At 27.0% G+C, this 22,655-nt stretch overlaps 4 protein-coding genes across 9 annotated transcripts in view; 2 read left to right on the top strand and 2 right to left on the bottom strand.

The window, feature by feature from the left end:
- The first annotated feature begins 420 nt into the window (after positions 1 to 420).
- dor (vacuolar protein sorting-associated protein 18 dor) lies at positions 421 to 5,163 on the top strand. 2 transcript variants are annotated; one of them, XM_035086419.1, is made up of 16 exons: positions 421 to 752; positions 824 to 1,162; positions 1,255 to 1,431; positions 1,513 to 1,560; positions 1,690 to 1,879; positions 1,963 to 2,084; positions 2,150 to 2,365; positions 2,448 to 2,677; positions 2,899 to 3,010; positions 3,087 to 3,587; positions 3,685 to 3,820; positions 3,904 to 4,125; positions 4,227 to 4,378; positions 4,444 to 4,541; positions 4,627 to 4,938; positions 5,021 to 5,163. In XM_035086419.1, the coding sequence occupies exons 1-16, from the start codon at positions 672 to 674 to the stop codon at positions 5,082 to 5,084; spliced, it is 3,000 nt and encodes a 999-aa protein (XP_034942310.1). In that variant the 5' UTR covers positions 421 to 671; the 3' UTR covers positions 5,085 to 5,163. The 2 variants fall into 2 exon arrangements, with proteins under 2 accessions (XP_034942310.1, XP_034942311.1); XM_035086420.1 differs by lacking the exon at positions 1,513 to 1,560.
- Positions 5,159 to 6,286, bottom strand: LOC118068769 (DNA-3-methyladenine glycosylase-like). The gene is made up of 4 exons (XM_035086436.1): positions 6,256 to 6,286; positions 5,979 to 6,194; positions 5,683 to 5,892; positions 5,159 to 5,582 (listed from the first exon to the last, which is right to left on the bottom strand). The coding sequence occupies exons 2-4, from the start codon at positions 6,169 to 6,171 to the stop codon at positions 5,188 to 5,190; spliced, it is 798 nt and encodes a 265-aa protein (XP_034942327.1). The 5' UTR covers positions 6,172 to 6,194; positions 6,256 to 6,286; the 3' UTR covers positions 5,159 to 5,187.
- Positions 6,287 to 7,011: 725 nt separating this feature from the next.
- LOC118068755 (facilitated trehalose transporter Tret1-like) lies at positions 7,012 to 9,275 on the bottom strand. Its single transcript, XM_035086411.1, has 4 exons — positions 8,838 to 9,275; positions 8,582 to 8,761; positions 8,228 to 8,424; positions 7,012 to 8,152 (listed from the first exon to the last, which is right to left on the bottom strand). Exons 1-4 carry the CDS (start codon positions 8,920 to 8,922, stop codon positions 7,208 to 7,210), a joined length of 1,407 nt encoding a protein of 468 aa, XP_034942302.1. The 5' UTR covers positions 8,923 to 9,275; the 3' UTR covers positions 7,012 to 7,207.
- LOC118068754 (inactive rhomboid protein 1) overlaps positions 7,254 to 22,655 on the top strand; it is a 34,380-nt gene continuing 18,978 nt past the window's right edge. For 2 of the 5 annotated variants that reach the window (XM_035086410.1, XM_035086409.1), the window contains exons 1-5: positions 7,254 to 7,745; positions 7,846 to 8,742; positions 9,385 to 9,813; positions 9,986 to 10,248; positions 17,896 to 18,163. The gene's annotated coding sequence lies outside the window, so the exon portion shown is untranslated. Of the gene's footprint in view, positions 7,746 to 7,845; positions 8,743 to 9,165; positions 9,214 to 9,384; positions 9,814 to 9,985; positions 10,249 to 12,435; positions 12,476 to 17,895; positions 18,164 to 22,655 lie in introns of those variants that run through there. The other 3 variants (XM_035086406.1, XM_035086405.1, XM_035086407.1) reach the window with 3 other exon arrangements.

The raw sequence follows: 22,655 nt of genomic DNA, 5'->3' as shown, positions 1-22,655 counted from the left end.
CGCGAAATAAACCAACCAATGGCGACAACCAAACTGATTGAAAATCACATCAGAGGAAAATGTCATTTGCTTTATGAAGAAAGCCACCTTATTCTGTCATAGTTGTGGGATTAAAAGTTTTGTTTTGTATTATACAGAGTATTATACTAATGTTCATTTGTTTAAATGAATAATTAGATTTTATATTATTTATACAATTTTTTTAGTTGTGAATCTATCTTGTCGTAACTAGAACACATTGTGTGAGACAAGAAGATTGTATATAAACTTTTAAGTTATTTATAAATATAAAATGATTCGTATTTGTTAATTAACAATTATATTAAATAATCTAGCTTAAATTGAAAAAACTTTATTTATTTTAATCGTAATAGCTAACCTATTTTATATCATTACATTGAATAAATATTCAAGAAAATAGTTTTTATTTTCAAATGATTGAAATGTCATTTGATTTTATCAGTCATAAATTTTAAAATATACAAAATTTATTTTATGAGAAAAATTTTGTTTATAACAATATGTAACGTCATGAAACAACACTGTGTTCCTGACAATACTTCTTTAAATGAATCCATCTCATGTCAGTCTAAAAATTAATGAATAATTATTAATATTATAATTAATTTGAAGAATTATCCTGACTATTTGTCGTAATATTATTAATAAAAATGACTTCAATCTTTGATCAATACGAGAAGGCATCTCAAAGATCGAAACCATCAGGATCGGAGCTTATGAAGCCTGATATTGTTAGTATAATTTCGAACTTCATTTATTTTATGTTCTATTATTTGTCAAGTTATAATAATTTAATTTTTAGTGTACAACTGGATTTATTCAAATGAAATTACAAGATGAAGAACCAATTTTTATCAGACAAAGAGTTAATTTTAAACCTCCAGATAGTATTTTACATCTTGCAGTAAGCAGTAATTATATTGTGATTGCAATGGCAAACAATGTTTTATTACGCATTGATGTTAAAGTTCCGGAGAAAATAGAAGAAATTGACATATCAAAATATATTGGAAACATGAAAATATCGGGACTATTTTTAGATCCTTTGGGTTATCATTTACTTATCACTATGGTCCCTAAAGTTGGTGATAGTCCACCAGATTTATTTTATTTACATCGTTCATCAACCAAGTTAAAACAGGTATATATCAAAATTTAGAATCATTCGTTGTTAAACTTTCTTTAAATACTTTTATGAAATTTTGTTGAATGAGAAATTTTTGTCTTTAACAGGCAGGCAAGTTTCGAAGTCATGAAATAACTGCGGTTGGTTGGAATTTCGCTAATACTTCAGAGACCACTACTGGTCCTATATTGCTTGGAACTTCGAAAGGGCTAATTTTTGAAACAGAAATTGGTTTAGATGGAGATAAAATATTTAATACAAGTCTCGAACAATACTGGAAACAGGTACATATTATATTATATATCATTTTAAGTTAATAATAATGATATAAAATATTTAATTAATTATCGAATCATTATTATAAGCTTCCTAATTACTTACCTCTTTACGGTAGTAAAGAGGTTGATGGATTGGTAAGTGATGAATTTTGTATCCAAAATTTGAATGATTTTTCAATTAAAAGTATTCTACATATTTTTAAAATTATTATATTTGAAATTATAACTTAATGATGACAAATTAGTAAATTTTATATCATCTAGGTATTTGATATTGGAGAAGAAAGTAAGCCACCAATAACTGGAATAGCTTTTCATAAGATACCTAATTCAGAGAAATATTTTATTATTGTAACAACTCTAATAAGAATCTATCAGTATGTTGGCACTATTAATAATCCACAAGAGAAGCCTTTATTACAACAAATATTCAGTAAATATCTCAATGTTAAAGGTAAAAAAATATTTAATTTACAACTATGTACCTTATTTCTTACTTTTAACAAAAAATGTCATAAATATATTTTATTACTGTAGAGCGTTTTAATCAACTAGAAAGTTCTTTACCGTATTCACGCATGCAGTTTTATTATCCAGTACCAAAAGGACTACCAAAAACTTTCGGTTGGTTAACAGAAACGGGCATTTTATATGCAGAAGTAAGTCTCAATAATTTTTGTCATAAAAAGTTGATTCTTCTAATTTCACATTTCTTGTGCTAAAGATTGATCCACAAATCGATTCTGACAGTATTTTAATAAATCAAGAAATGTTATATTGCCCTGAAACGAGTTTAAGTGGAACTACCGTCTCAAATACGGCTACTGCACCTATAAATTTTATTTTAACTAAATTTCATGCTCTTATTCTTTATACCGATCATGTGAAAGGCATTTCATTACTCAATCAAGAGCTAATTTTTGAAGATATATACGATGATGTATGTAATTTTTTTATCCATAATAACCAAGACTTATTACTATTATCATTTGATAATTGATCATTGAAGAATTTTTTTTTAGACATATGGCAAACTAATTAATATCACGAAAGATCCAATAACAGGATCAATTTGGGCGTATTCAGAAAGTGCATTATTCAAATATAAAGTTACGAAAGAAGAAAGAAATGTTTGGCAAGTTTACATGGAAAAGGGAGAATTTGGATTAGCTAAAGAGTATTGTAAAGATAATCCAGCTTATATAGATCAAGTTCTGATTAAAGAAGCTGAAATGTTGTTCAAATACAAAGAGTAAGTATCTGAAAATAAATTCTTTTTCGTCATGCCTGCGCGGAAAGTTCACTTTTCCATTGGAAAGGGGTTGAACTTTCCACTCAGGTATGACGAAAAATTATATTCAGCCCTAAGGAGGACAATTAGACAAGCTTAAACCACGTGTTTACTCCCTAGGTGTGAAATATACTATATATGCAAATATTCATTTTAATCAATTAAGTTATTTTTAATTTTAGATTCGAAAAAAGTGCAATGATATATGCGGATACACATTCGTCTTTTGAAGCAATATCTTTAAAGTTTCTCCAAGAGTCACAAATAGAAGCATTGAAATTATTTCTGAGAAAAGTAAATTGATAGATATTTATAGAATATTTTTAGTTTTTGAAATAATTGATTCCCTATTTATTATTTTTTTTCTTAGAAATTAGAAGGTCTTAGGCCACAAGATAATACACAAATTACGATGATTGTTGTGTGGGTTGTTGAATTGTTCATGAATCAAATGGGAACCTTAAGAAATGATCAAACCTCGCATTTATATAACTCATCATATACTGAACTTCAAAAACAATTTGATCAATTCCTAAGCATTCCTACTGTTGAAGACTGTGTAAAAAATAATTTTAAAACAATATATAAATTAATGGCTAGCCATGGTGATAAAGATAATTTGATTAAATTAACTATCATGCATCGTAATTATGAAGAAGTCATTCGTCAACATCTATATAAAAACAATTATCTAGATGCTCTGGAAGTATTAAAAAGTCAAGGAAATAAAAATCTTTTTTATCAATTTACTGGAATTCTAGTGCAAGAATTACCAAAGCCTACTATTGCAGCTTTAATTTCTCAAGGATCTCAATTACAACCATCAAAACTTTTATCTGCATTAGTATCATGTGATAGTGATGAAAAACACGTAAGAATCCTTTTAGACTTTATAATGATTAAAAGATAATAAATATTGAAGCGTTTAATTCACAATTAGTTGAGTTTAATGCATTTTTATTTTTCAGGCTAAAGAAGTCATAAAATATCTAGAATTTTGTATTTATAAACAGAATTGTCCAGACCAAGCAATACATAATTTTTTATTGTCATTATATGCAAGATATAAACCAGATGAAGTGATGCGTTATATTGGATCTCAAGGTTTGAAATGTTATTTGAAATATTTTATTTATTTTAATGTATTATTTAAGCAATTAAAATGGATCTAACCGTCTCTATTTTAGGTCATGATATAACAATGGTACCATATGACGTACATTATGCTTTACGATTGTGTCAGGAAGTTGGTTTAACTGAAGCTTGTGTACAACTTTCGGCTCTTCTAGGATTATGGACTACTGCTGTTGATTTAGCTTTAACAATCAATGTCGACTTGGCTAAACAAATAGCTGCTATGCCATCGCACCACGATAACGAATTAAAAAAGAAATTATGGCTAAAAATAGGTATAAAAATTGAAATTAAATTTGTAATTGAAATCTATTCTATTGTGTTATTAATAAATATATTAATTTTTTCTTAATCTACCCTTGGTTTTTCTTTACAGCTGAACATGTTGTACGTGAACGTGATGATATCCAACAAGCTATGGAATTTTTACAACAATGTGAACTTCTTAGAATCGAAGATATTTTGCCATTCTTTTCTGATTTTGTTACCATTGATCATTTTAAAGATGCTATTTGTAATTCACTACAAGTAAGTATTTATTATAATTTTTACTGTAATTTCTTTCATCATTATCTAATTGCATAATTTACTAGGAATATAATCAGCATATTCAAGATCTTAAAGAAGAAATGCAAGAAGCAACAAAATCAGCTGAAATTATTCGAAAAGATATTCAAGCGTTTCGCACTAGGTATAATTTTTATAGAATTTTATTTTATTATTAATTTTCGAATATTAATTTTTTTTTTCCACTATTCATGTTATTGCAATTGCAGATGTACATTTGTACATGTCAGAGATACATGTAACTCGTGTGAAGTTCAACTTTTATTGAGGCCTTTTTATGTATTTCCATGTGGTCATCGATTTCACAGTGATTGTTTGATTTCTATTTTGACACCAATGTTATCAATTGAACAACAATTAAAATTGACAGATCTCCAAAGACAGCTAACAGCTTTACCTAGGAAATCTGATGAAACTGTGTCTATAGGATCTGTATCACTATCCACCAAAGATCAAATAAAAGCTGATCTCGATGAACTCATTGCGTCAGAGTGTCTATATTGTGGAGAATATATGATTGAGTAAGAATAAATTTATATTTAAAAATTTATTTATTAAAAAAGTATAAATTAATAATTCATAATTATTTATTGTAAATTCTAGATCTATTGATAAACCATTTATTGAGGAAGAAAATTATGACAAAATAATGGCTGAATGGTCATAAAAATTGTATGAAAAATATACATGATTGCTTAAAAAATATATCACTATGTAAATAGAAAAATATCTAATAAATTTACAAATTATGGTACATTATAATACTGTTATTATTTATCGTTTACAAGACCAGCTTCTGCTTTTTTATCACGTTTGCTCACAGACGTGTTTCCGTAAATATAAAATCGTAATGGTTTACTCGCCCATTCAGGGCCTGCACTGTCAATACCTATTCTAGCACACTTGACTATTTGTATTTCTTTTTCAGGAGACTTCGAATCATTTTCTATCCACATACCTTTCCATGAGCAAAGTGAATATTTATTGTAATCTTTATTTAAATTATATGCAATACATAATTTTGAAGGTCCATTGCATAGTTCATGAACTTTTAAACCTTTATTCTTTCCAGACTTTGATTTTAATCTCGATATTCGATTGTTCTCCATTTCTTCTATTCCTTCAATAGGCTCTACACCTCTCAAAAGAACTGCGGCTCCTTCTCCTACAAAAAATGATTGTGTTCTCGGTTTTTTAATCTCTGTTTTTTTAATTATTGAACTGGGTTATTCTTGTATTATTTAGAAAAAAAAATTATAATATACCTTGACTTGATATATTAAAACAATAATACATTCCATAAGTAAAATAAATATAAATTGTTCCTGGTAGCATATACATTGGAATGGTTCTAGGGGTTATTTTGTTTTGATAACTTTGAGAAGCTTTATCAATTCCTCCAAGGTAACTTTCTGTTTCTACAATTCTTCCTTTTAGGATTGTTCCATTTTCTAATTGTCGTACTAATATTTTACCTAATATTATTGTTATTATTATATAATTTTATACTATTTGATTGAATATAACTTTAAAAAATGAATTATTCTTTAAAATATCATACCTAAAAGATTTTGAGCTAGATCTATGCATGGAACATTATAAAAATCATCTATTAATCGATTAGCAGACAATTCTTTTTCTAACAAAGTTGTTGGAGGATCCTGTAACTGTTTGAATTCTGCTTCCATCGATTTTAAATCAACTTTTGTATTTTGCTTTTTCTTTGTTGGTTCATTTTTATTATCATTCAACATCTTTTTTTCTTTACATTTTCTTCCTGTTGATAAAATTTTATATACTTTCGTTTATGTATTGATAAGTTTAATATAATTACTTACTATGATTATATAAATTTTTATAATTTAATTTTTCTTTAATTAGAGCATCATTGGTTTTATCTTCATTTTTATTTTGAGACATCTTGTAAATTAATTTTTGTTTCACTTGAATAATTAATTTTTAAAAGTCTTTTTAAATTGAATTTTCATTTAATATTGTATAAATCATTCTTATATTCTTATTTTATTTTAGAACAATTATATCATGATAAAAAAGAGTGACATTTTTACACTCAAACATAAACGCACATGCAACACATTGAGATATCGAAACACGTACAAATTGAAGTTAGTCGTTGTTTTATTTTGTACATTCACACGCGTGTACCAACTTTAAAATTCGATTATGTCAACATGTTGAGTAGAGAAGTTTTTTCATACTTTTTACCGTTATATCGTCATAAATATACTTTCTATAAAGCATTGTTTGAAAAATAAATATTCAGCTCATTTAATAAATCATTATTTACTAAACAACAGATGAGCTTAATTGTGATTCGATATTATAGAATTCACCAAATAATTAATCTTTTGATAACTAAATAATAGATCTCAGTAAAAAATCAATAGATAGTTCAGGTATTCGATTAATTGTTTATCTTAGTTTAATTGAACTTTTGATTCCTGTTCTATTAATGGCGATAACAATGAAGAAAAAAATAAACATGAAAAAAATAACAAAAAACAAAATTTGAATAGAATATTATGAATAATATTGATTGTCTTTTATCAATGATTAAATTTTTTATTGATAGAATGAATTCAATCTTCGTGAATAATGTTAACTTTGTGGTAGTGAAAATAATAACAATTAATAAAGTCATCTTATAAAAATATGTCTTAAGTACATGTACTGATTAATCTTAATTTTATGACGATAATATCTTACAAAGTTAATAATTTTTTTTTCGATTATATAATTTTTCATTTACTATTTTTTAAAAATATTCTCTTATTTTTCTCTTTCATCTGCTTTATTTTGAATTTCCATGAGCGTTTGTCCTTTTGTCTCTACAACACAAAAGTATGTAAATGGAGTAACACTAAATGCACTCAATGCAAACATCCAGAATACGTATTTTTCACTCATGATATCTACCAATGGTTGAAATGTTCTTGCTGTAATGAAAGATAAAAGAGCAGAACTTCCACTAAATAGCATCGAAGCAAATGTTTTTAAAATGGGTGGAAAGAGTTCTCCGATAAGAGCATTAGGTACTGGTACTAATCCATAGGAAATAGAACAATTAAAAAGAAAGAGAGCAAAAATTGGAAGCCATGTAAGATCATGAGAGTCAAAACCACATGATAAAAAATGAAAATGACATCCAAGAAGTGTTAAAGCACAACCTGTACCAAGACTAGAAACAATCAAAAGTGATTTACGTCCAAATTTATCAACTACAATTGTGGCAGTCGATGCTGCAACAACTGTGCATAAACTTAAAGCTATTACAACAGTACCTGGTGCAAAATTAACTCCACTTTTGGTAACTATAATTTCAGCATAGTATCCTATTGTGTTATGACCACTGAAGTATAAAAAAATATTAAATAAACACATAATTACTGTATTCTTACAATTTTTAGGTTTGCAAAATTCTCGGAATCGCGTAGAGAAATCAGTTTTTGTACTGCCTATAAAATCCTTAAGAGCTTGAATTTCTTTAGGAATATCTGCTTGACGTTTGAACCACTTTAATGATTCTTTTGCACGCTCCATATCATTATTTGCTATATGATGATATGGTGACTCCGGAATGAAAAAAATTAAAATAAATTGAAATAAAACAATGAAACTTAGACTAATATATCCGAATTGATCTAAGTGTAGATAAGATCCCATGATATTTCCAAGGAGTCCACCGATAAATGCTGCATTTGTGCACAGAAATATCTAGGAAAGAATCATAATTGTATTAACTTCTGTGGTAATATCAAAGTATTATGATAAATTTATAAATAATTTTACCAAGGAACCACGAATGGAGGGATCAGCGATCTCACCTAAATACAGCGAAAGTGTAGTCCAGATCATTCCTCCACCAATACCGGAGAAAAATCTTGCAACAAAAAGCCAAAATGGTGATTTTGCCATAATCATACATATCCAACCGATTGCTAATGGACAACCGCCAACTACTAATGTCCTTTTTCGTCCAATTATACCTAAAAGGAGTTCAGATAAATTCTTTAATAATCTCAGATTTTTTAATACAATAAATACAATTAATACAATAAATAATTATTAAATAATCATCATAAAATAAGTACAAATTTAATCTACAAATTTAAATTTAATCTTATAATACGTTCTAACTTATACCTTGAGTTAATGCACCGATTATTGCACCAACAAATCTACCTAAATTGAGTAGAGATGCAACCCAAGATGCTTCAGAATTAGTGAGCATTAATGGAGATTCGACATTCGGTGAAGTGAGTTGAGCTAAATATGGTGAAGTCCATCCAGTGGAAAGACCAGCCGTAAGTATACCAAGTGAAACTTAAATAATAATTATTTTATATTAATTATTTAATTTTTTTTTAATTAAATAGACATAAATAAAATAATAAATTACTTGTTAATCCAGTGAACCATTGGGGCCAGAGAGATAATTTAGACATTGATGATAATTCTGTACTTTTTACAATAATTTTAGTCATAATTATTAAATAGCTATCACTGTTAATTTTTGATTTTTTTTTTTTAAATTAAATCAGTTTTATTGAATGTCTAAATCTATATACATCTTCTTCCTCCACTTGTAGACTTTATAACTGACATTAATTTCAAAAGTAATAGATAAAATATGATATAATGGAAATTTTCGCAGAATATTTGTTTTTCTATGATAACGTAAAATTTATTTATGGCTATGTTTAAGAGACTTTACAATCATTTGATGTCTCGTACCGTTATCAAGATCACGATCTTGATGCCTTATTAATTTAAAAGTATATTATTAATAACTGTTGAAGGAAACCGGAATATCTTAATTCCAATAACTTAGTATTCATTAAATACAATTATTGAAATATAAAAAATCCGATTAAAATGAAAATTCTTTTTTTTGAATTTATTTATATTCATTTTTTTGATCTTTGTTTGTTTTCTTTTTTTTACAGATTCAAGTGATACACCAGCATCACGTTTATTAATTTATACAGTAAAAGTATTGAAAATTTTTAACAAACAAAGATTTAATATTCCACGTATTGAAGGCAAAATGTCGATAAATAAGCCTAGAAGATCTGGAGAAAAAACCATTGAATGTCACAGAAGATAAAATTCAAGAGACGCGAGATCATATTCGTGGAAATACAAGGTGAATCTGTTGCTATAAGTATTTGCATTTTATGCACAGATCAAAAGGATATGAATGAATAAAGCATTTTAAGCTGTCATGAACGAACTGTTGAGTTCTTCGTATGAAGTATTTTAATCAAATTCTCCACCTTAACTACAATTTTTTTATGTGCATCGTTTTAGCAATGAAATTGCTCGAGAGACATCACAGTCGCTGACTGACACAAGTGAGGATGAAACTTTTGAAGGTGATGAGTTTTTTGCACTAGAAATTTATCATAAATCTTATAAAAGTTTTTTTTCAAACAAAAAAGGCATTTCTACAATTTAATTAGTGAAAAACTTTGAACTGAATTTTTTTTTAACAAAAATAGGTAATGTTTTAACAATATAATTTATATAAGAATTAATTATTTATAGATTTTTCTAATACAGTAAGCAGTGTTTGTAGCAACACAAATTCACTTTCTACAAATACCAGGTTAATCTTAAAGTGCTTAAGAAAGCCGTTGATACTTGGACTACGCGATATCATGTTAAAGCGGCCTCAAGACCCAGTAGATTACTTGGCTTGTTGGTTATTGAATTACCGAAGTTGTCAGGAGAAAACTAAACTGCAAAACCTAGAAAATGAAAAGCTGACGTTGCTTAGAAGCCATCTGCACCACTTGCAGACATCACAAGTAGGTGCTGGCTTTTAATAATACCTCATTCAGTTTTCATCTGTCTATACATATATAAACCGTTGAGAATATAAAGTTGAATTATCGCCAACTATACTCTTCCAGGAAGTATCAATAAAAGAAGCCAAAAATATTAAAAAAAAAAGAAATGAGAAATAATAACTATAATTAAATTGATAATTTCAAAAATTAAAACCACTGTCATTATTAAAATGCAAAAATTAAATTTCCACTTATTCATGGACTAATATTATTCAAGTAATAATTCATTCTTATTTAATAAATTTGTGCACTGTGACTATTTTATTTTATAAATGCACAGAATTGAAATATTTATAATTTAATTAAATCGATTATTAAATAAATATTAAATCAAATATTTGAAAATAAATAGACCGGAATGCGTATGTGATTTATGATTTATTATGATTATTGAAAAAAAGAAATGAATTCAATAGAGACGTGGTTTTTCAGTGAATAGAATTAGTTGACCAACGAATTTTGAAATTTTTTCATAAAGAGATTGAAAAAATATTATGAGTGTTTTGCAAACTTCTAAATAAAAGCTTCTTCATGTTCTTTATATTACCATGTGCAGCATCCCTTCAGTCTTCATATTCCCCTAAAACATTTAGTCAGAGTGAGTGGTAAGTTCGTGTAGTGTCGGACGACCTCGTACATATCCGTTACTGTAATGTAATGGTTCTCATGTAGGGGCGCGTTCAGTCCAATTCGCGCAGTCGCTCAAATTCTATAAAAGCTTTCAATATACAACTTCATATCGAAAAATCGTGTGATTTCATCCCTCAGTAACTAAATTATTTGGTATTATTGTCAACATGAAATGTCAGTCATATACCAGATATAAAGTGTTGAATATTTAATTGATTAAATGCTAATGAAATATTGGCTCCAAATTTTGTATACTTCACAGTATCATTGAAAGCAAAGTGGAAAAAAACTATAAACATCTGAATAATATTGATGCTAAATGTAAACCTTAAAATACTTGGTTGTAAGAGATTAATGATAAGCTTCAACAACAGATGTCGTTGCGAACGATGTGGTCCACCCTAACTTAGGGATGCTTTTTAGTTGTCAACGGGTTGTTGTCATCAGGATTTTTCAGCAACGTTAGTTACTAAGGGCTTCAATTTTCATATTAGTGAAAATAATTGTACATTAATACTATCAAATATGAAGTTTGTTCAAAAAAAACAGTATGATTATATGGTGAATTCTGTCATGTCTAATGGTGTTGTAGTGAGCTTGAGAACATCAAATAAGAGCAAAGAGAGAGGAGAATAAAAAAGAAATGTATTGTGTGTATTAAAAGTAGAATCGTGTTTGTTAATTCAGTGAAATTAAAAACATCAGTGATTATATGTGCTCCAAATACATTATTATAATTTCAAATAAACTGTGTATGTTAATCTGGTAAATAAGTAGAACAAGTCAACGACGCACGGGAGTGTCAGCCACCATTTTGATGGTGCGAAGGTTATTCATTGTACAACCATCTTGGCTCTAGTTTCTTGTTGAAAATTGTATGGATAAATTTCTATACAATAAAGTGAATATCGTGAACCGATTGAAGAAGAGATGTTTTATAAATAAGTGTATATATTTAGTTAATCATTTAATCTAAACAACAATAGGAAAATAAATAGTGAAGTTTTATGACAGACATGAAAATAATATTTTTATAACTATGATCACTGTAATGCGGAAGCTTTGGTCAGCTGGTGTTACTTGTAAAAAATATATTAAATAATTTTATCTAGACACCAGATCATGATTATTTTTGAATGATTATCAAGTTGATACAGTGGTATTGAATACTTTGTATATGTATCTCTTAAATAATCATGTTTTCTCCAATCATCATACCAAGACATGAGGATAATTTTACTGGTAAATAGGGCAAGTTTATCAATGATATCAACATTTAAAAGTGATTTTCGAGTTTAAGCAGATATATGTTGTGCAATAAACTGTAAATGAAATGTCAATGAATGTTCGACAAAATGTGAGATTGTGAGGGTGATGGAGATAAAGTGACCTTTAATTGTGTATTAGTAGTTTTAGTTGAATTTTTTTTCATTTCATTGTGTTTCTTATTTATTGTAAAGTGAACATGATAATAAGTGTTGTTTTTTTTTTGTTTTATCAAATTATTGTACCAAGGATTATTGTGTTTGGAAACTCATTTCTGAAGTAGTTCACGGTAAGAATAGTATAATTTTATCAATAATCCAAATATTCATTTGCTATATTAATTTCATATTTAACTGAAAATAGTGTTTATATAACACTGCAAATATTAACAATCAAAAACAATTACTCTACTACATTACCTTTTATTATTTCAAACAAAACATTCTATACTACATAAAATTTATTTTATTCGCTCAGTTCTAATAATTGTTTTTTCATTTTCATTTCCTTCTTGTATCAATATTATCATTGGAGGTCATAGATGAATTAATATTAAAGCATAGAAAAGCATAAAAAATCTGGTACGCATTCGATATCAGATCGTTTGTTTTTTTATTGTATAGAAGTAAATGAACATAACAAGAGGTGAATTGAAAAAAACAATAATATCGTGAGAAAAGTAAAGTTGTAATAGATATCGATATTGTATTGAAATCCATTTATCATCAGCTATCCGTGCATTCTCTGTTAGTTCACACGCCTAATGATGAATTTACCGTCGGCACGTATTCGTGTCATTACTACTTACTATCAGCATAAAAACAATTTTAATCATATTAAATATCTTTTAATTCTTTTTTGTTTGATCATTTTTCTTCCTTCCATAGGTATTATTATTTATTTTTTTCTACTAAAATACCATTAATTTAATTTATCATTGACAAAAAAAAAAAATAATTGAAACAAATTTTTTGTATTCCTTTATAAATAATAATAACACGATTTTAAAACTTGAATTTTCAAAGTTATTAATTATTTTATACATAAATGTGTGTTTAACTTTCATTCAACGTTAATTATTTTTTGTTTTTATTTGCATAATAATCCAAGGATAATAATAATAATAATTGTGGCCTATATTATATGTAGAATAATAGTGAATAGACATAATAAATATTGATTCTTGATATTATAATAAATATTGTTACTGGATAATTCATGTAATTTACACCGAAATAATGAAAACTAATATTTGTTGAGTTATAATAAAATAATTAAAATATAAAAATTAATAAATAAAAATTCAAACATAGTTTTCGCTCAAATAAATAAACGAGCATGTTTTATTTTCATAAAAGTATAAAGATGTTTTTTGTGCTCGTTATGTCTATTTTTATCCGGAAAACCACTAATACACTGGCTTGTACCCTGTTTCATTTCACTTTATTACGATACAACAAGACCGTTACAACTCTTGGACGTTGTCGTCGTCCTGGATTTCATCTCAGGCTTGGATTTCAAGCAGTTCCTTGCATTTCGTCACTGTTATCTTTACTTTCGTATTATTATGTGTATTTCTGTCTCTTGTTCACTCACAGGTATTCTTTTTTTTTATCTTTAATTTTCTCTTACCCTCTGGAGAGTTTGTTAAGCGAGATAGACCGGATTAGACGACACTTCTACTCGTCCTACATTTTCTTTTGCGTTGTTGCAATGACACTTTTATTATTTTTCTCACTGTTTATTTCTCCTTCGCCATTCCCATAATATAAGTCAATAGTTTTTTGATCGTTTTTTTGTGTGATGTTATTCACACTTATTTAATGGATTTAACAGAAATATACTAAGAGAAATGAAGATTTTAGTATTAATTAATATTTGATTTGTTATTATTTTAATAAAAAATAAAATAAATTTGTTTAAATGTTGAGAAACAAAAAGGGTTTTAATTGCTTTGAGTAAGGACTCGGTTAACTACTAAGAGTATTTTTGCGGTTTGCAAATTACATCCTTCAGACTGATTTCACAATAACCCCTTGGTCACTGGAACAAATCTAACAAGTTCTAAAACTATCACTCTGTTAGTCCTTATAATTAGCTAATGAAGTCATCAGTACAATTAGTAACGTAGTTTTATTGCAAATCAAACTCATGTTTTTATCAACAATTGTTACTCAAATTCACACTATATCTTTTTTGATTGGTTTAATGTCAATATCCATCACTGTTTTAATCTATAAATAACACAGTTATATATTTAAATTTCATTCACAATATTTTTTTATCAATTTTATTTTTAATATTATTTACAGATCCAAATAAATATGATATACTTTTTGAAAAAAATTGATTAATGTTATTTTTAATTCAATTACGAAAGAAAACTAATTTAAAGTAATTAATTGATAGAAATTAAAAGCAATTAAATACATTTAACAAAATAATTTTTTTTTTAAGACAAGTAAAATTGATTTATTTTAGCTCATTAAATAAATGATATTTATTTTAAATAATTTATAAATTAATAGTTAATACATAAATTCCATATCTGCATGAATAATTATAATATTATATAATTATTTTATACAATTTGATAAGGAAGAATTTAATAATAATTCATCCATTGTAAATGTAGTATTAAATTTTTCATTTATATTGTTTATATTTAAGTATCTTTTATCGACTAGTTTTATCAAGTTAAAACCATCGTATACATCATTGGTGTGATTCAACTGTATTACGCGAGATTGTGAGCATAATCTGACGCCATTGTTATCCGCTTCATTATCACAGTTTAATTAATAATTCGGTGTGCATTGAAAGTTGCTACTATTAATTAATTGATTCAAAAAGATTCATGCGCAGTGACAGATAATTTCCGGATTGTAATTTCCTATTTATTGAGGTAATATCAATCAACATTTTTAATTTGAATACTTTGCCAAAAATTTTAATAAATAAAGGATCATTTAAAACATAATAATTAAAAGCAATACTTGAGAATTTATTGAATATTTTTCTTATTTATTCAAATTAATAAATATTTCTAGAAATAAAACATATTTGTTATCAAAATTAAAGATGAAGATAACAATGGCTAACTAAAATGAAAGATAATATAATCACATTAACTGATGTAAAGTCTAGCAAGGGTAAAATGTAAACGCCAATTTGCAACACAATTATTATGGAGATCTCGAGTTGGAACAAACTATCTCTGTCTTTGGAGAAAGCTGTCGTTATAGTTGAATAGCGTCTGTTGGATTACTGCCGTTACTACTGCTGCAACTACTTCTACCACTAGTGCTCCTATTACCTGTATTATTTTCTATCTATATAAAGAACTTTTCATTAATACATCTTTGATAAAATTATTATTTCATAAATAATAATGAAATATAATTACCATCAGTGATATTTGTATTTTTTTTTATTCACTCTTTTGCGTCTGCGTTAAATTTTAACGTGTTCGCATGTATTATAATGCGCATACGCAATCGAAGAAGGTCCAAGGTATAATGCAGTGTACTCATTAATCCAACAGAGAAGCAAGTAAAAAGAAAAAAAAAAGAAAGGAAATATTTTAAAGAAAGAATTGAAACCATATGTAAATAATAATAATATTGCAATAGTTTTGTAGAATAAAGTCATTTATAGAATAGTAGATAATATAAATGTTAGAAACTTTTGAAGATACCCAATATTTTACGCCAAAAGTTTTAGACTGAATTTATCTACATTTTCGATCTTTATTCTTGAATAGAATAAGCTTGGAATCCGTTAAATGGCAAATAGGAGATTTAAATAGTGAATTTATATGATTCTCTTCTATATCCTCAACTTCTATTAATAGTACATTAAGGTATTATGTTGCACAAGGGACACCTTTAAGACTTAAATGAGACCTGGATCAATGTTTCAGGACCTTAAGCGGACATCCGACCTTTCTGATTTCATTCAATTATTTATGTACTCATCTACCGCATAAAAAAAAAAAGATTCCTATGCTGAAACAAATTGGAAGTCTGCTTTGAAAGCATTATTAATGTCTGTTGTGTCTGCAGAAGAAATAAGTAAATGCAATGAATTCAATCTGTAGTTGCTACAACTGTTGGAATAAAAATTTGTGTACTGAAAAAAAATAGTTGAGGCTTTTATGAAATATATTTTTAATTCTTCTACTAACGGAAATATTAATTGTGAAATAACTCATACAATATATGAATAATAAAAAAATTTTTTCATAACATACTTTGGTGATGAAGTAGACTATAAGCTAGATATAACAATAATTATTCTAGACAAGTTATTTTACTTTTTATGAATTTTGTTGGTAATTTAAAGAATTTTTATTAAATTAAATGAATTTTATTTAGTAATAAAAAATTGCTGAAATTTAAATCAAAGTTACTTGTAGCTCGTAAGTAATTTCTATTTTATTCTGTTGTGTTGAATCTGTATACTCAATTCATTACAAACTGTAGGGTTTTTCTGTTAACTTAATAGGATACAGGAATCAAAATTGTTGTAGAAGCAGACCTCTGATTTGTTGCGACAACAGAGTTTTTTTTCGTGTACACGTAGTGGATAAAAGCGTAACAATTATTTTGTGAAAAAAAAGTAATTTCACGTCACAAATACCAACCTTGAGACACAATAAACTGAAAAAAAACTAAAATAATTCCGCATGTTGCATCTCAGATTTACTATATGAATTGTAAGGTCGTTGTTTACAGCTGAAATTATTTTCAGTGTATTTTAGTATATTTAGACTTATGTAGTGAAATGTAAGCATTAATGTTTGATGATTGTTAATATAGTAAATCCTGTAAGTTATATCGTACAATTGTCTTTCATTAGGAATAACAATTTATCAAAGGATTTTAAGAAGCTCATGTTTTATGGAGGTTATAAAATTATGTTTTTTCTTTCTATTACTATAATCTATGTCATTTCATATGTTATTGGTCAGTGATCTCACATAATGTCTGCTTCTCGGGTTCTGTAGTTGAAGAAAACTAGGAAAAAATCATCTCAAACTCGCTGAAACTGGGAAATGTAATGGATGGCATTTCCGGAAATCTCTGATTTAGCTGATAAACTTGATTGCTAACGTTCTCACTATAGTATACACTTTATCTGCTTTTTTTAATATAAAAATTGTGCTCAGTTTTATTTCTCTTCACCTTCTATCTTGATAATTCGTGCCATATATTTTATAAAATAAAGAAAAGTCAGATGAAACTACTTCCAAATAGTTTAATGACTTTATTAAACCACGTTTTGCTATAAAAAAAAAGGTGCAATTTTTTTTTACCACCAATTCAGTTGAATAAAATTTCAATCAAACATTTGAATAATATAAAGTGTTGGAAGAAAGCAAGAAAGAGAGCGTGTTAGAAGTCGTTCACCTTACTTCAGAAAAAATACATGATTTTGCTTTTTCTTTGTATCTGCTATAATTGAAGTTTCTCTACATCTGAAATAAAGTAGTCCAGTTTTTTATGAAGTACAAACTGAATTATATCTATTGATTATTTATTTAGAAAAATGTTTTTTTTTTATTATAAATTAATTAATTGCATACAATACAATAAAATCAATGTGAGATTATTATTAACATAATGAATAATTATATAATGTTTATTTTAATTGTATACCGATTTCGAGAATATATTTTAAAAGAGTTTTATGTTGATTTGCTTTCAGAATAATTGGTATGCCAAAATCAATAGAAGACGTGCAAGTAACCCAAGACGACAAGCTGTATGATCAAGAATTGTTCAAAACTAAAGCAAGTACAAGGATAGAGCAAGTGATTGCTGGAAGCATCAAAGACATAAGGAGCAAGAAGTTGGTAGCATTTATGTGGTTCAAGGTTCGGTGAACAAGTTGGAAATAGGGCGAGGAACCCTTTTGTTCTATCCAACCAACCAGCGACCTTTGTATCTATTGCCATCGACGAACAACAGAACAGGTCAGTATACTATTTATTCAATGTTAAAAAATGTTTTATTTATATTATTATAATAATCATGACAAATTTCTATATTATTTTATTCAACAAGTAGCTTCTTTAATTTAATTCATAACAAAGAAAAATAGGCTCTTTTGTTTGTGATTAGATTCAAAAGTTTTTGCAGTTAATTATAAATAAAGATATTTATATTTGTAATTATAGTCATTTATAAAATAGTATGAATGAATAATTTTGTTTGGAAAATAAGCTTGCTTAATTTAGTAATTTCTTTGTGTGTAGGTAAAGAGCAGTATAGAGCTTAAGAGAAGTAATACAAAATGGCGTGAAGTTGGCACAAGGTTTAATACAAAACTTTTGCAGTATCCACACTCTACACACTCTCTTACTTTCTTCTCTTGCTTTACTATCCTCAACATTCCTTGTTACTTGGAGGTTGGCATATAGAGTTCGTATATGTGAATTTTGTTCTCTAGGGGAACATATTTGGGTCAAATTAATTTGCTTCAAGCTTGGAAATACATACTGTGAATGTATTCACCCTTTTCCATTTAAGTTAGTAAAGCCAGGAACGTATGTATGGGAAAGGATAGCTTCTAGTAAGTAGTGAGTCTCAAGTCGAGGATAATTCATAGAAGTATATAATAACCAAGGTAGTTTGAACAAGATGACTTGTCTACAACTTTTATAACTAATTTTTGAAGCTATAGATCTTTTTTCCTCTCTTATCAAACCAATAATAATCATAATTGAAGTTGTTTTTTCTGAGTTTGTTGCAATTTTTAAAAATAATTGCATTAAAATGCAAAAATTGGTATAACATGTGGATGGAGATTGAAAAGAAATTAATTGAAGGCTAAAAAAAAATTTCTTCAAGAAAAAGTGAGATAAGAATGAGGTGGTTATTACATTGATTTTTTTTTTTCGTTAAATGAGAAATGTTACATGAGCAAAACTATCCAGAAATAAGTGTTGAATTTTTTCAATTAAAATTCTATCATTCCATTTATCACTTACTCTTTTATTCTTTATTTTTTTATGTCTGAGTATTTCATAGTTTAACTAAAGAATAAAGGTAAGTCACGTTTTTGGGTCAAACTACGTGACTCAAGAAGTATCCAAAAGTAGGTGTTCGATAACTCTCGTTTGGTTTTTCTTTTATAACTTTTAAACAAAAGTAGACGCTGCACGTACATCGATTAGTGTACGTACTCTTTAAGTAATACACAAAATTTACTTGCACCTTTATTTCTTATTCCATTTCGTTCATTCTCTACATACTTGGTAAATCAATGGAACATTTTTCCAAAAATATGGCTTCGTTCATGTTTCCATTGAAAAATTACGTTCTCGAAAGGTCATCCTTAATTTCAGTTTATTTTATGAATTTTATTGAATGGTTGTCATTATTTAAAAATAAAAATCAGAGCGTTTAAAATATGGAAAATGTAGGAAAAAATAACTAGATAAATTCGATCAAGTGTAAAGACAAGAGATAAGGAAATTCAGGATGAAAAAATAAATCTTTAGGGAGTGCAAGCATTATATAAGCAAACGAGCTGTTTTTTTTTTGAAAAAAAAATTAATCTAAAATGTAGCTGGTTGCTCAGGAAATACATAATATATATACGTACATATATATACATATATCTATAGAAAGGAATTCACGTAGAAATAAGGGTAAGCTAGTAACCCCTAAGGCTTGCGTCTGTTTTCAACGGATCGAATAAATTCTGGGCCGTCGAACTCGACAAATTCGATGTTTTCAAGTGGTATGTCGACTACAGACGATAGCAAATAAAGTTCATGTAATATTATTCTTTTTTTTTATCCTCGAGATACATGAAATATATCAAGCTGTTTTAATATAACGAATAAACAATATTTTCTCTTTTCTATCTTTATATAAAAATTGAAATGTAACATTTTTCTTGAGGCATATTCAAAAATATTACCACCTTAAACCGAAGTTAAGAGTCAATATTTTGTTGGATATTAAATCAAAACAACACAGTAAATTTTAAGAAATTATTTACAAACATAATTTTGATTAAAAAAAGTTGATGCAATAAGAATCGATTTCTAATAATGATATTTCATCTAACAGACGTAACGTGGTGGATGGTGATCGTCATGCACTGAGGCATTAATTAGCAACGATTAATCCAACAAATTAATGCACCTGACAGCCGTCACGTATTCAAACGCTCAGTATGTGCATGACTAGCTTGGATACTATCCCTCTGGAGATATTATTTATTGCATTATACGATATTATATGCCAGTCACATTCATAAGGGAATTCGTTTTTTTTTTTAACGATAGAAGAGATTTTTTTCTGCATATTCAGTTAGATTAAAGAAGCTTTTAACTATTCAACATGTTTTAATTAATATACAGAACACATTGATTTGGTCATTGATTTTTACGCGTTTTTATAAAAGTTTAATAAAAAAATCATTTAGCATATTTTAATAGTGTAGAAAATTTATCTATTACCATTGTTAATATTTTTTCACATTTTTATTAAAAAATAATAATTAATGGAGCTTGAAAATATTTTTCGAAAGAGAAAATATTTATTTAATGAATAGCTTTGAATTATTATCAAATATTCCAATACTATTTCATTGTTACTCAGGTTTTGTACCTATGTGCATTGCTACAGAGTGATATAATATACATATCATTCATTTAAAAAGTTCTTCGTTTTTCCACTGTTAATTTAGTTCTTTGCGGGTAGTTTTATTTGCTGGGTGAGTTAATATTTTATACTCTCTTTTAAACGTATGATAAACACGTTATTATATTCGTTTAATTACCTTTTATTTTTATTCATTCCATCTATTTTTATACTGTTTTTATCCTCCATTTCTTAGTTTATTATATCATAAGTTTAAAAATTCAGTTTTGATTGAATTTATTGGATCTTAAATTGTCAATTGTTCAGTTAAAATCTCAATTTAACTTCTTTTATTATTTAAATAATTATATATTTAAAAAATACTGAAAAATAATTTTATAGATTGAAGATATTAATTTATTATTCATTTTCTCGATTAATGATATGATAAAAATACATTTATATTAAATATAAAATATCTATTCCCACGTATATATGTAGGAGTGTAGATATATTAAATAGAGACCTTTTCGAGATACTAATCAATAACTTTGTAACGCTTGACTGGTATTCTATTCTCTTTATCCATATGACTCGTGAATTACCTTCTAAGCCTCTTATGTGGTTTACATATATAGTTTACTATCTTTTATCTCGTTATATTCAAGAATATCAAAAAAATTATTCAATTTTCCTATCGTGATTGTGATTCCTTAAAATACTTATCTATTAAGAACAATCACTTTTCTTTTTTTATAATTAAATCATTATTTTTTTCTGTATCGTACAAACAGAATTTTTTATAGATACATTTTTTTCCATACTTGTTTTTTTTCTGATTGTTATCAAAGATAAAAAAAAAAAAGAATTAACGTAATCCATGTCAGAATATAGCACTATGACCCCTGAAGACTTTATTGACTCAATATCACATCAACAAAAAGAAGATATGGAAAATTAACTGGCGAATTTCTTTCATCCTTAGAAGTTTTATTTTTCTTTCTGTCTGTTTGAATGGTGGTGAGTGAAGTAACGGACGGTGAGTCTCAAGAGCGACAAAGAACGTGGGGAAATAGAGTGTGAGAAGAGAAACTTAGAGAGTTGGCTAGCTTTTACCCAGAAGCTTCAACTGGAAAACTCTTGCTTTATTTTACGTTGCTCTTATTTTATCGATGTGACAAACTAATACGAAACCTGATAAATTCGATTTTCTGTTTATCAGTTTACTATTTGTATTAGCACTTGGAAACAACATTATTCATTCATCATTTTTTTAAAATATATAAAATTAGTTTATTATTAGAAAGATAACCAATAAATTTGATATAGTAATTTTCATAAAATAACTCAGATGAAATTGTGATAGTTTGTACTATTTTCATTTAAAAAATCTTTCACTTTTTAGATCAGTTATTGATATTAGTTAGAACAAATGAATTTACATTTATCATTTTTTTACATTATAATTATAATTCAGTATCCTCTAGTCATTTTTAATCATTTCCAATGAATAATTAATTAAAATTTTCATTTGTTACTCCAAACATCTACCACAAACTTTGCTCAAAATTTTCTTAATAAATGTGATGTTTATTTTTTGGAGAATAATAGCTGAATATTTGAATAATATTAGCTGCTTTGTATACGTTTATGTAATATGTAAACAGTGAAATGTAAAAAATGGAATAACATCACCAAGCAAAGCTATGATAATATTATATATATTTATACAAGAGAATCTATTTTGCTGCATTAAGTAGTAAGCTCCAATCTATCATTATCATGCTACTATTTGACTTAGAAGTCACGTAATTTGTTTCGTTATCTGTGTAATTAGAACAGGTAGACTGAAAAGTTAATTATACTAAT

The sequence above is a fragment of the Chelonus insularis genome, unplaced genomic scaffold (assembly GCF_013357705.1).
Source record: "Chelonus insularis isolate UGA/USDA-ARS -01 unplaced genomic scaffold, ASM1335770v1 contig_401_pilon, whole genome shotgun sequence".
NCBI classification, from domain to species: domain Eukaryota; kingdom Metazoa; phylum Arthropoda; class Insecta; order Hymenoptera; family Braconidae; genus Chelonus; species Chelonus insularis.
This window is presented reverse-complemented; position numbering and strand designations above follow the sequence as displayed.